We start from the raw sequence: 12786 nt of genomic DNA, 5'->3' as shown, positions 1-12786 counted from the left end.
ATAGTTTGGTGTCTTTTCATTTTCATGCTGTTTTCCTTAGCTGTGCAGAAGTTTTTTATTTTGATGAGATCCCATTTCCTTATTCTCTCCTTTATGTCCCTTGCTCTAAGGGACATATCAGTGAAAATGGTGCTGCATGGAATATCTGAGATTTTCCCACCTATATTCTCCTCTAGGACTTTTATGGTATCATGACTTACACTTAAGTCTTTTATTCATCTTAAGGTTATTTTTGTGTGCGGTGTAAGTTGGTGATCAAGTTTCATTTTTTTTGCATGTAGCTGTCCAGATCTCCAAACACTATTTGCTGAAGAGGCTATTTTTTACTTCATTTAATGCTTCTGCTCCCTTTGTTGAATATTAATTGATCATAGAGACTTGGGTTTGTTTCTGGGCTCTCTCTTCCATTCCACTGACCTGCATGTCTGCTCTTATCCCAATACCAGACTGTTTTGATTACCATGGCCTTGTAATGTCAGGTATGGTGATCCCTCCTACTTTTTTTTTCTTTCTTGAAATTGCTGCGGTGATTCAGATTCATTAATGCTTTCATACAAATTTTTGAAATGTTTCTTCTATATCTATGAAATATGTCTTTGGTATTTTTATTAAAATTGGGATTACATTGATCTATAAATTGCTCTATCCATAGTCTTTCCTCAAGTCTCTCTGGTACACTCTGTCCCCACTTTGCCATGGATCTACTGTCTCTGGCTGTCTCCTTCAGCTGTTAATCTGGTCACTCTGCACTCAGCAGTCAGGCTTAGGCACCACAGGGCCAGGGCAGAGACCTTCCTGGACTTGGGCTACTGTTTCCCCTCAGACTACTGCCATTCAGAGGGGAGTGGTCTGCTTGAGCATGATGTTGCTGCCATTTGGGGGATGACTCAGCGCTGGGATCCTGGCAGCCACTCTCTCAGTTCTCTCCCCAAAGCCTCAGTCCTTAGTCTCTTCTCAGGCATCACCAGCCCATTCTGCCCCACCTTTGCCAGAGCCCAGGGTAAGTGGCTGCAAATGAAAATATGTGTTGGTCATTTATACAGCTATTTGCATCTCCAGTTGTCCATCTCTGGCAGAGAGCAACCCTGCTGCTTTTTGCTACTTGTTATCTATGTACTTTTTGGGCTCTGGTGTTCTAGGCTAGGAATCCTAGCTTAGGGTTTAGACCCCATTCATCTCAGGGGGATCCAACTGGCAGCTTAATTCTCTCTCCAGTGCTGTTGCCTCTGGGTACCCAGCCAGCCCTCTTGAGTCTCTGCCATACTCTTTACCAGACAGGTTGTGCTGAAGCTGATTGTTCTGTCTCTCCAAAGTTATATGGCTTCTCTTTGGCTATTGCTCAGTTGTTTGATGCTTTTGCTTAAATTGATCTCTTTTGACTTCCTGACTTTGTAGTGTAAACTTCTATGGTGGGAGGCCTGTGAGATTTAGTGGTACAGTCTCCTGTATCACCTTAACTTGATTCTCTTGGGATGCCCTTTATATCACTTGTGCTGGTTCTCTGGAGGTAATTGGGTTTTGATCATTGTTGAAGTTTCTTTTTTTATGAATTTATCTTAATATTTTATTTTAATTACTTCTCTTCTTTTTTATTTTTTAATATAGTTTATTGATTATGCTATTACAGTTGTCCCATTTCCTCCCCCTTCACTTGCCTCCACTCTGGACACCCTCTCCCACCTACATTCCCCCACTTTAGTTCATGTCCATGTGTTATACTTATGAGTTCTTTACCTTCTACATTTCCCATACTATTCTTATCCTCTTCCTAGGTAGGTCTATTTTCTACCTACCATCTATGCTACTTATTCTCTGTACCTTTTCTTCCTCTCTCCTCCTCCCACTCCCCTGCTGCTCACCCTCCATGTGATCTCCATTTCTGTGGTTCTGTTCCTGTTCTAGTTGTGTGCTGAGTTTTTGTTTTTGTTTTAGGTATGGTTGTTAATAACTGTGAGTTTGCTGTCATTTTACTATGCATGTTTTATCTTCTTTTTCTTAGATAAGTCCCTTTAACATTTCATATAATAAGGGTTTGGTGATGATAAACTCCTTTAACTTGGCCTTTATCTGCCCTTCCATTCTCAAGTAGCTTTGCTGGATAGAGCAATCTTGGATGTAGGTCCTTATCTTTCATGACTTGGAATACTTCTTTTCAGCTTCTTCTTGCCTATAAGGTCTCTTTTGAGAAATCAGCTGCTAATCTTATGGGAACTTCTTTGTAGGTGACTGTCTCCTTTTTTCTTGCTGCTTTTAAAATTCTCCTCTTTTAAAAAAGATTTTATTTATTATTTATTTTTAGAGAGGGGAAGACAGGGAGAAAGAGAGAGAGAGAAACATCAATGTGCGGTTGCCTCTCACATGGCCCCCACTGGGAACCTGGCCCACAACCCAGGCATGTGTTCTGACTGGGAATCAAACCTGAGACCCTTTAGTTAGCAGCCTGCGCACAATCCACTGAGCTATGCCAGCCAGGTCTTAAGATTCTTTTCTTAACTTGAATCTTGGGTAATGTTATTATGATGTGCCTTGATATGTGCTTCCTTGGGTCCAACTTCTTTAGGACTCTCTGAGCTTCCTGGACTTCCTAGAAGTCCATTTCTTTTGCCAGATTGGGGAAGTTCTACTTCATTATTTGTTCAGATAACTTTTTCACTTGTTGCTCTTCCTCTTCTCCTTCTGGTACCCCAATAATTAGGATGTTGGAATGTTTAAAGATGTTCTGGAGGTTCCTAAGCCTCTCCTCATTTTTTTTTTTGAATTCTTGTTTCTTCATTCTTTCTGTTTGGTTGTTTCTTTCTTCCTTCTGGTTCATTCCATTGATTTGAGTCCCAGTTTACTTTCCATCACTATTGGTTCTTTGTATACTTTTCTTCATTTCACTTATTGTAACCTTCATTTTTTCACCTAATTTGCCACCAAATTCAACCAATTCTATGAGCATCCTGATCACCAGTGCCTTGAACTGTGCATCTAATATGTTGGCTATCTCTTTATTGCTTAGTTGTATTTTTTTCTGGAGCTTTGATCTATTCTTTCATTTGGGCCATTTTTTTTTTGTCTTGACATGCTTGTTATGTAGCAAGGGGCGGAGCCTTCGGTGTTCACCAGGGTAGGGCAACCCATATTGCTGGGTTGTGACACAGTATGTGGGGGAGAGGTCAGAGAGGGAACAATGGCACTCACTCTGCTTTCTGCTGTATCTCAGTCATCTCCTCTGCTTCTGCCAAGCAAACTGAGCCTTTCTGGTGCTGATTTTTGGGCAGGTCAGCCTGTGTACACTCTAGGACCCTGTGGGTCTCTCCAGTGAACTCTCCTGTGAGGCTGGGAGTCTCTCCCAGCTTCTAACCCCCACAGGTATTTTCAGTCAGTGCTCCAAGGCTTTATTTCCCCACTCTGGGGCCCTGGGCTATGCAGTCTGTCTTGCTCCCTAGTTTCATCTGGTTTATCTGCATGTTAATGTGGGACCACCTGGCCCACCAGTTGTGTTGTGCGCTGCACCACTCCACAACTGCCACTTTGCTGGGTCCACCCGCTACTGCCTTGTGCATCCAGGGTCTGCCAGCCACAACTTTGCCGCAAGCACTCTCCACCTGGCCACCCAACTCTGCCCCTCTTACCGGTCTGGATGAATGTTTCTTTAACTCCTTGGTTATCAGACTTCCATATAGTTCAATTTTCCATCAGTACTGTTTTCTTTGTTGTTGTTGTTGTTTCTAAATTGTTTTTGTCCTTATTTTGGTTATGTGAGGAGGCACAGTGTGTCTATCTATGCCTCCATCTTGGCCAGAAGTTGTTGGGGTTTCTTTAGTGAGTCCTTCCCTCCAGCTGGTTGACTGAGGGTCACTCTGCCTACCACCTCTTGTGTACTTTTGTGCAGGTACAGATAGGATGTGCTGATGCCAATTCTTCTGTCTGTGGTTATATGGCTTCTCTCTGGATATTGCTTAGCTGTTTGTTACTGGTGGTTTCTCCACAATTGAATTGTAATTCTAGATTAGCCCTGGGAGGAGGTTAAGTGTGACTTCTATTCACTCTTCTGCCATCTTCCTCTGATATAATATTCTTTGATGGGGTTGTTAGGATGGATGCAGCTGAGGAAAGAATATCTGAGCTTGACAATGTCCCAGTAGAAACCAGTTGGCTATAAGTTGCTCCAGCTGTTTGGTCTTGTTTAATTTTCTTGTCTCAGTTTTCCCATTCTTCTTGAGCAGGAATTTTTCTAGCTTTTTACTATCCCAGGGCTCTGGCAAAGGCAGGGACAGAGTGGGCTGTCGACACCTTAGGAGAGAGTGAGGATGGAAGTTGTGTGCATCTTTCAATCTGAGATGGGCCTCTTGGAGGAAGCAAATATATGAGTCTTGTTTTCCTATCCATTCAGCTACCCTCTGTCTTTTGGTTGGAACATTTAGGCCATTTACATTTAAGGTGATTATTGATAGATACATATGTAGTGCCATTTTATTGTTGACTGTTTTCCTCTTTTTTCTCTTTCTTTTTCTTTCTTTCTTTCTTTCTTTCTTTCTTTCTTTCTTTCTTTCTTTCTTTCTTTCTTTCTTTCTTTCTTTCTTTCTTTCTTTCTTTCTTTCTTTCTTTCTTTCTTTCTTTCTCTCTCTCTCTCTCTCCTCCTCCTCCTCCTTTTCTTCTTTTCTTCTTTTTTCTTCTTCTGTCTTCCAAGCCCTTTAACATTTGTTGTAGCATTGGTTTGGTGTTAACAATCTCCTTTAGCTTTTTCTTGTCTAGGAAGCTGCTTATTACTCCTTCAATTTTAAGTGATAGCCTTGCAGGTAAAGTAGCCTTGGCTGTAGGTCCTTGCTTTTCATCACCTTGAATATTTTATGTCACTGCCTTCTGGCCTGAAATGTTTCTGATGAGTAATAAGATGAAAGTCTAATTGGCTCTCCCTTGCAGGTAACTACCTGCTTTTCTTTTGTGGCTGTTAGGATTCTCTTCTTATCTTTAAGTCTTGTCATTTTAATTACTATGTGTCTTTGTGTAGGCCTCCTTGGATCCAACTCTTTTGGCACTCTCTGAGTTTCCTGGACTTGTGTGACATTTTACTTTACCAAATTAGGGAAGTTTTCAGTCATTATTGTTTCAAATAAGTTCTCAATCTCTTGCTCACTCTCTTCTCCTTCTGATAGTCCTATGATGTGAAGATTCTTTTCCTTCATGTTGTCCAAGATGTTTCTTAAGCTCTCCTCATTTTTTAAATTCCTTTTTTCTTTTTCTTTTTGTTGTTCTGCCTGATTATTTTATTCAACATTGTCTTCCAAAACACTGATTTGATACCTGTTTCATCTAATCTACTGTTTATTCCTTCCAGTGTATGATTTATCACAGATATTGCATTTTTTATTTCTGACTGATCCCTTTTTATGGTTTCTATGTCTTTTTTCATGCCATTGATTATCCTTATAATCATTACTCTAAACTCTCTCTCTGATAAATTGCTTGCCTCCATTTCATCTATTTCATCTGGAAATTCTCTTGTTCTTTCATTTAGGGTCTGTTTCTTTGTCTTCCCATTTTGGCCACTTCTTTGTATTTTCCCCTTTAGATGTTAAACTAATCTGCTGCTAAACAAATCAGTTGTTAACCTAATCTGTAATCAGCAGTCAGACTTAAGCACCACAGGGTTGGGCAGAGGAATTCCTGTGGACTGGGCTATTGCTTCCCCTCAGGCTGATGCCATTCTTAGGAGAGTGCTCTACCTGAGAGAGATAGTTCCTGCAGTATGGGGAATGACTTGGCACATGGGTTCTGGTGACTGTTACCTCAGTCCCCTCCCCAGAGCCACCAACCCCAGACTTTCCTCAACTGTCTCTAGTCCACTCTGCCCTCCCTTTACCAGCATGCAGAGTAAGGAGCTACAAACAAAATTTTATGCTTTAGCCCTTTAAAAGGCCTTCTGAATCTCCAGCCATCTCTCCCTGTGACTAGAACCCATGTTCTTTTCACAGCTGAATGTTAACTGGGTTTCTTTCTGGCTCTGGCGCTGTAGGCTGAGGAGCCCAACTTTGGGTTTAGACCTCACACTTTTCAGGGGGAACCCCCTGGCCCCTGAAATATCCCTCTGGCTCTTCAGCTGTTATTGTGGGAGCCCAGCCAGCCCTCTCACATTTCCTCACACTCCCTACCAGTCATGTTGCAGTGACATGTTTTCTCCTGTCTGTCTGTGATTGTAAGGCTTTTCTCTAGCTAGTGTTCAGTTGGTTATGCAAGATGATTTCTTTAAAATTTAGTTGTAATTCAAGATTGGTCCAGGGAGGAGGTTAGTGTTGCTTCCACTTACCCTTCCACCATCTTGGATCCAGGATCAATAGGTTTGTAATTATTGCAATTTTATTATTTATTTTTGCACTCCCCCCCCCATTATTTTGTTCTAGAAGAAGTCTCAACATTTCTTGTGCTACTGGTTTGGTGTCAATGAACTCCTTTAGTTTTTCATCTCTGGGAAGCTCTTTACCTCACCTTTGATTCTAAATGATAGTGTTACTGGGTAGAAGAAATCTTGGTTGTATTTCCTTGTTTTTTATCAGTTTGAATATTTTGTGCCCATCTCTTCTGGCCAGAAATTTTTTTTGTTGGGAAGTCAGCTGACAATGTCATGGGAACTATCTTGTAGTTAATTGCTTTTCTCTTGCTGCTTTAAAGATGGTCTCTTTGTATTTAACTTTTGCCATTTTAATTATGATGTGCCTTCATCTGGGCCTCTTTGGATTCATCTTGCTTGGGACTCTCTATGTTTCCTGGACTTGTATGTCTATTTCCTTTACCAGTTTAGGGAAGGAAGATTTCCATCATTACTTATTCAAATAGGTTTTCAATCTCTTGCTCTTTCTTCTCTTTCTGGTACCCCTATGATGTGAATGTTAACATTTAACGTTGTCCAAGAGGTTCCTAAAATGATTATCATATTTTTAAGTATATATTTATCAATTGTGCTATTACAGTTTTCCCAATATTTCCCCTTTATCCCTCTTCCAGCCTGCACCCCCAACCCTCCAGCATTCCCCCATTAGTTTATGTCCATGGGTTGTACATATATGTCATTCTTAACCTCCCTCCACCTATTTTATGTCTACCAATTATGCTTCTTATTCCCTGTACCTTTCCCGCTCATGCTTTACCTCCCATCTTTCCACCCCTTCCCCACTGAAAACCCTCCATGTGATGTCTATTTCTCTGATTATGTTCCTGTTCTAGTTGTTTGCTTAGTTTTTGTTTTATTTTTGTTGTTGTTTTAGGTTCAGTTGTTGATAGTTGTGTGTTTGTTGTCATTTTACTGTTCACAGGTTTTGATCTTCTTCTATTTCTTAGATAACCCCCTTTAACATTTCATATAATAAGGGCTTGGTGATGATGAACTCCTTTAACTTGACCTTATCTAGAAAGCACTTTATCTGCCCTTCTGTTCTAAACGATAGCTTTGCTGGATAGCTTTTCTGGATCTTGGATGAAGGTCCTTGTCTTTCATGACTTTGAGTTCTTATTTCTAGCCCCGTCTTGCCTGTAAAGTTTCTTTTAAGAAAAAGCTAATTAGCTGATAGCCTTATGGGCACTCCTTTGTAGCCAACTCTCTCCTTTGCTGCTTTTAAGATTCTCTCTTTATCTGTAATCTTGGGTAACTTAATGAGGATGTGCCTTGCTGTGTTCCTCTTTGGGTCCAATCTCTTTGGGACTCCCTAGGCTTCCTGGACTTCCCGGAAGTCTATTTTCTTCACGAAAATGGGAAAGTTTTCCTTCATTATTTGTTCAAATAAGTTTTCAACTTCCTACTCTTTCTCTTCTACTTCTGGCACCCCTATGATTTGGATATTGGAACATTTGAAGTTGTCCCAGTGGTTCCTTAGCCTCTCCTCATTTAAAAAAAATTCTTGTTTCTTCATTCTGTTCTGGTTGGATGTTGATTTCTTCCTTTTGTTCCAAATCATTGATTTGAGTCCTAGTTTCTTTGCCTTCACTGTTGGTTCTCTGTATATTTTGCTTTATTTCACTTTGGGTAGCCTTCATTTCTTTCTTAATTTTGCAACTGAGCTCAGTCAGTTCTGTGAGCATTCTGATTACCTGTGTTTTGAACTCCGCATGAAATAGGTTGTCTATTTCTTCATCTCCTAGCTCTTTTTCTGAAGTTTTGATCTGTTCTTTCATTTGGGCCATATTTCTTTGGCTCAGTGCACCTGTTTTGTTGTTGTTGTTGTTTTGTAAGGGGGCAGGGCCTGATGTATTCACCAGGGCAGGGCAACCCTTTTTGCTGTGTTGTGATGCTGTCTGTAAAGGAGGGGTCAGAGAGGGAACAATGTGGCTTGCTTGCTCTGCTCTAGCTCCACTTTCCAACAAACTCATGTGAGACTGGGAGTTTCTCCCACTGTGGCAACCCCCACAGTAGTTTACAGCTAGCTTTGAGTCTTTAGTTTCTCATTCAGCCAGCCCTGCCTTGCCTGCACAGTCTGCCATCTTGCTGCAAGTCCTCTTTGCCCCTGGTACTGGTCTGGTTGACTGTTTCTTTAATTCCTTTGTTGTCAGAGTTCCATGCAGTTTGATTTTCTGGCACTTCTGTTTTTTTTATTGTTTTTAAATTTGTTGTTATCCTTCTTTTGGCTTTGTGAGAAAGCAAAGCATTTCTACCTACACCTTCATCTTGGCCGGAACTCTCTGATTCTCACATTTTAATTTTTAAAAAGATTTTATTTAGTATTTTTTGTTTTCTTGTTTGCTTTTAGAGAGAGGGGAAGGGAGGGAGAAAGAGAGGGAGAGAACATCAATGTGTGGTTGCTTCTCACATGCCCCTGGGGATGTGAGACTGGGGACCTGGCCCACAACCCAGGCATGTGCCCTAACTGGAAATCGAACCAGTGACCCTTTGGTTCACAGGCCAACATTCAGTCCACTGAGCCACCAGCCAGGGCCAATTCTCATATTTTTAAATCTTTTTGTTTTTGCTATTTCTATTAGGTGTTTTCTGCTACCTTGTCTTCAAAATCACTGATTTCATCCACCTAATCCCTTGTTGATTCTATTTAATGTATTCTTCATTTCAGTTATTGTATTTTTCATTTCTGACTTTTAAAAATGTTTTCTATCTCTTTTTGTAAGTTCTCACTGAGTTCATGTATTCTTTCCGTAAATTCACTAAGCATTCTTTTAATTGGTGTTTTGAACACTATATCTGGTAGAATGTTTCCTCCATTTCATTTAGTGCTTTTCTGGAGTTTTGTCCTGTTATTTCTTTTTTGACATGTTTCTTTGTCTCCTCTTTCTGGCTGCCTCCCTGTGTTAGTTTCTATGTATTAAATTGTGGATCTGCTACACCTGCAAATGTTGTCAGGGAGACCTTATGTAGTAGATATTCTGTTGGGCCCAGTGGTACAGTCCCCCTGGTCACCCAAGCTGGGTGCTCCAGGGATATCCTTTCTGTAAGTCATGTGTGGCCTCTGGTGGTAGTTGAGCCATGATTGCTGTTCACACATCAGTGGGTAGGACTGATCTTCAGACTGACTGGCTGAGAATGACTACAGTGGATAAGCTATTGTTAGTGGGCTGATTTTATGAAGCAGAATTTGCATTATTGGAGCTCTGGTGCCTGTCAAGTCCATCCTTTGATTGTGTCATTTTTTTTTAGCTAATTGGGTGGTAGTCTTATGTGGCTTGAAGCTGGCCACTGGGTGTGTTGGTTCTGGGACCTCTTGAGAGTGTCTCTGGTGAAGGCCAAGGTCATCCAATGCATGTGCCTAGCCTTCAGCCACCTGGTAGGAGGTACAAAGTGATCTGAGATTGGTAGCTTCTTGTGCTTATTGTGGAGGTACTTGGGAGAGGCTGTGCTGTGAACTGAGGTTGGCTGCTACTAGTACTAGGCTTGGGCATACTCAGCAAGAGGAACAGGACATGCCAAAATTAGGTGCTGCTTGTTTGGGGTTTGTGGACCTTTGATAGATTTCAGCTAAAGTCTGCAGTGTAGGCTCAGGCCAACCCCTTATGAGGAACACCTGCTGAAAGATGTTCAGGCTGTTGCTCAAATTGTGTGTGGTGGGGTCTCAGGGAATCAAGAGGGTGGAGTGAGCAATGTTTGCCAGGTTGATGGATCTCAGACTTAGAGCCCACCTGCATCTGCAGACTGGGTCAGGGGTGGACGTATACAATAACTTCACTACATTTTCAGTGGAATATGGTATTATCCCCATTTTGTATGTGAAGAAAGTAAGACCAAGAGAAGATGAGAAGTAAACTTGTTACTCAAGTTTTGAGGTCTAGTAAGTGGTAAGATTAGACCTGGAACCCAAATCTCTAAAGTCCTTGTCCAGAGAGAAAGTCAGAAAGGAAATGATTGCTACACAACTCAGCTAAGGTACTTTATCATTTTCTGGAATATATGGGATCTTCCAGAAATAAGGTTCTTGACTTTGTGTTATATAGAGTCACCTAAGGTCACATAGGTGAAAAGAGCAATGCTATAGCACAGATATTGTAGGATTGGTAGGGCCCCGTGACACCTCATTATGTTAGGTGAGTGTTTATATCTACCCCAAAGAGAGAAATAAAACCTGGTAATAAGTCCTAGGCTCTTTTTGTTGTACTTACTCAATCTGGGAAACATGTGGCAAAAGGAAGTACAGAAAAGGTACAATGACGTGGTGTTTTCCTGAGCATGGGTGGTGGTGGTGGTGAACAAGGACCATTAATAGCAGTATCTCTTCCAATCAGCTAGAAAATCCACTGCTTTCCAGGATCTGTATTTCTAAAAAGCTGCTTTTCTTATTAACTATTACTTAACGGTACTTCAGTACCAGCTATTAATCTGTGAACTTTATGTTTTAGGAGCCTTGTTGACACTGTTTATGCCTTGAAGGATGAGGTGAAAGAACTGAAACAGGTAATGAAATATAGAAGTCTTTATTTCCAGATCATAACAAGACTAATCCCTTTTCTCGTCACACACTAGTAGATACTCTCAGGAAAGGTCTAGGACCAAAGTGGTGAGGTGAGAATTTTTATCTTCCTTGTGTCTTCAAGGTGGGTTTTGTTGATTTTACCATGTGGCTTTGGGATGAAACTTCTAAGGCTTGCTTATATACATATTTAACGATTTACAATAGTGTACCAAACTTAGTTACAACTTTCATGCTTCCTAACATCTGTAAACAGAATTTATGAAAAGAATAAGTCATTTGTGAACATGTAAGTTAACCAGAATCATAAATTATAATTTGTGGGATCCTGTGCAGATACAATCCAGTGTTTAATGATGTATACATTTCCTTGTTTTTGAGGACTGACTATATCTGGTGACAGGGTAAAGAACAGGTTGGAAGTGAGGGAGATCAGATGCTGGAAGACCACTTACGAGGTTATTACAGACTCAGGGAAGACATGATGAAGTCCTAACCTAAGGCAGGGCTACTGAGGCTGCAGAGGAGGAAAATGAATATGAAGGAAGGCACACTGCAGAATTAGAGCATGTGGAAAATGATGGTGTGATGTTAGGATTAAGAAAGATCCAGGGATTAAAGATGAAGTTTATTACATTGGTATCTAGCTTGATATGGTGATGTCCTTCATAGGGATCACCAATCACAAGAGGAAGAGAAGTTTGGGGGGACAGAGATAGACTTGACTTTGGGACATAATATGTTTAAGGAGCCTGTAACACATGTAAGGGGAAATGCCAATTTGACATTGGGATCTCTAGGTCTAGTTCTCACAAGACAAGATGAGGTAAGTATCAGAGAGATTTCAGAGGTTTCTTAATAGATACTTGATTTGAAAGAGACTAGACACTAAACAAAAAATATTAAATTAGCAGAGGGCCAGGACCAGAGCCTTAAAGAATGCTTCAAAGAAGCATTTAAAATAAGTTTTTCAAAGAAGATTGCAAAAGATTGGTTAGAGAGAGGTAGGAAATCAGGAGGCTGCCTTGTGTTAGGAGCTAAGGGAGAAGAGTTTGACAAAGAAAAGTGTAATTAATAGTGAAGGCTGCCAAGAGGATGAGCAGTAGGAACCCAGAGAAGGGGTTCCTTTGTTTGGTAATCAAGTCTTTTCCATCATAGGAGAACAAGAGAATGAAGCAATGCCTGGAAGAAGAATTGAAATCAAGAAGGGACCTAGAAAAGTTGGTCCGGAGGTTGTTGAAGCAAACTGATGAGTGTATTCGGGCTGATTCCAGTAGCAAGACCTCCATTCTTCCATAACATCACTGTGCACCTGGGCAGAGTGTGCCTTCAGTGCTTCTTGAAATGTCCAGCTGAATGATTTGATTCAGTTTGCTTACTTCTTTGTTTTTTTATTTTGTATTTGAATGAACTCCCTTCCCTCTGTTTGCTTGAGTGTTTGTTGTTTGGATATTGGTTGGTTGGTTACATTTTTTTTCAACAGGGGTAAAAGCAAGAGATGGTTGTAGAAGTCTCCTTAGTGTTTTTTCCATTCAGTAACAAAAGGAAAATTAATGTAGGCAAATGACTTAAGTGGTCTTCTGATGGCCTTCAATTCATAGTGCCTCTTTGACAAAAATTACTCTTTTGGCGCTGGCTGCTATCCCAAAGCAGCTGTCCATGACTTATTAAAGGTGAACTTGACTATCCCCAGTGCTTTCCTGTACCTGGAAGCCCCTCAGTACCTAATTTACTGATGGCAAAGGTTTTTGAGCTATGACTAGAGTAGAGCAAAAGACAAACACATTAACACAGTGATTCAACTGCTCTACCCTGGACCATCATGTGCCACCCCTCAATGCATACTGTTTTTTATTAATACCTGATGTACTCTATAAGATCAAGAAGACAGTAGCACCCT

General features: G+C 40.8%; 1 protein-coding gene across 2 annotated transcripts in view; it reads left to right on the top strand.

Annotated features, from left to right (window-relative positions):
- ARHGEF6 (Rac/Cdc42 guanine nucleotide exchange factor 6) overlaps positions 1 to 12311 on the top strand; it is a 164139-nt gene extending 151828 nt beyond the window's left edge. For both annotated transcript variants that reach the window (XM_037157059.2, XM_037157058.2), the window contains 2 exons: positions 10816 to 10870; positions 12045 to 12311. In XM_037157059.2, coding sequence (XP_037012954.2) covers positions 10816 to 10870; positions 12045 to 12185 — 196 coding nt within the window. In that variant the 3' untranslated portion in view covers positions 12186 to 12311. The remainder of the gene's footprint in view (positions 1 to 10815; positions 10871 to 12044) is intronic.
- The last annotated feature ends 475 nt before the right edge of the window (positions 12312 to 12786 follow it).

This window comes from Artibeus jamaicensis, unplaced genomic scaffold (assembly GCF_021234435.1).
Source record: "Artibeus jamaicensis isolate MK-2021 breed Jamaican fruit bat unplaced genomic scaffold, CSHL_Jam_final contig_240, whole genome shotgun sequence".
In the NCBI taxonomy this organism is placed as follows: Eukaryota; Metazoa; Chordata; class Mammalia; order Chiroptera; family Phyllostomidae; genus Artibeus; species Artibeus jamaicensis.
Note: the sequence above shows the minus strand (reverse complement) of the source record. Positions and strands in the feature narration are given on the sequence as shown.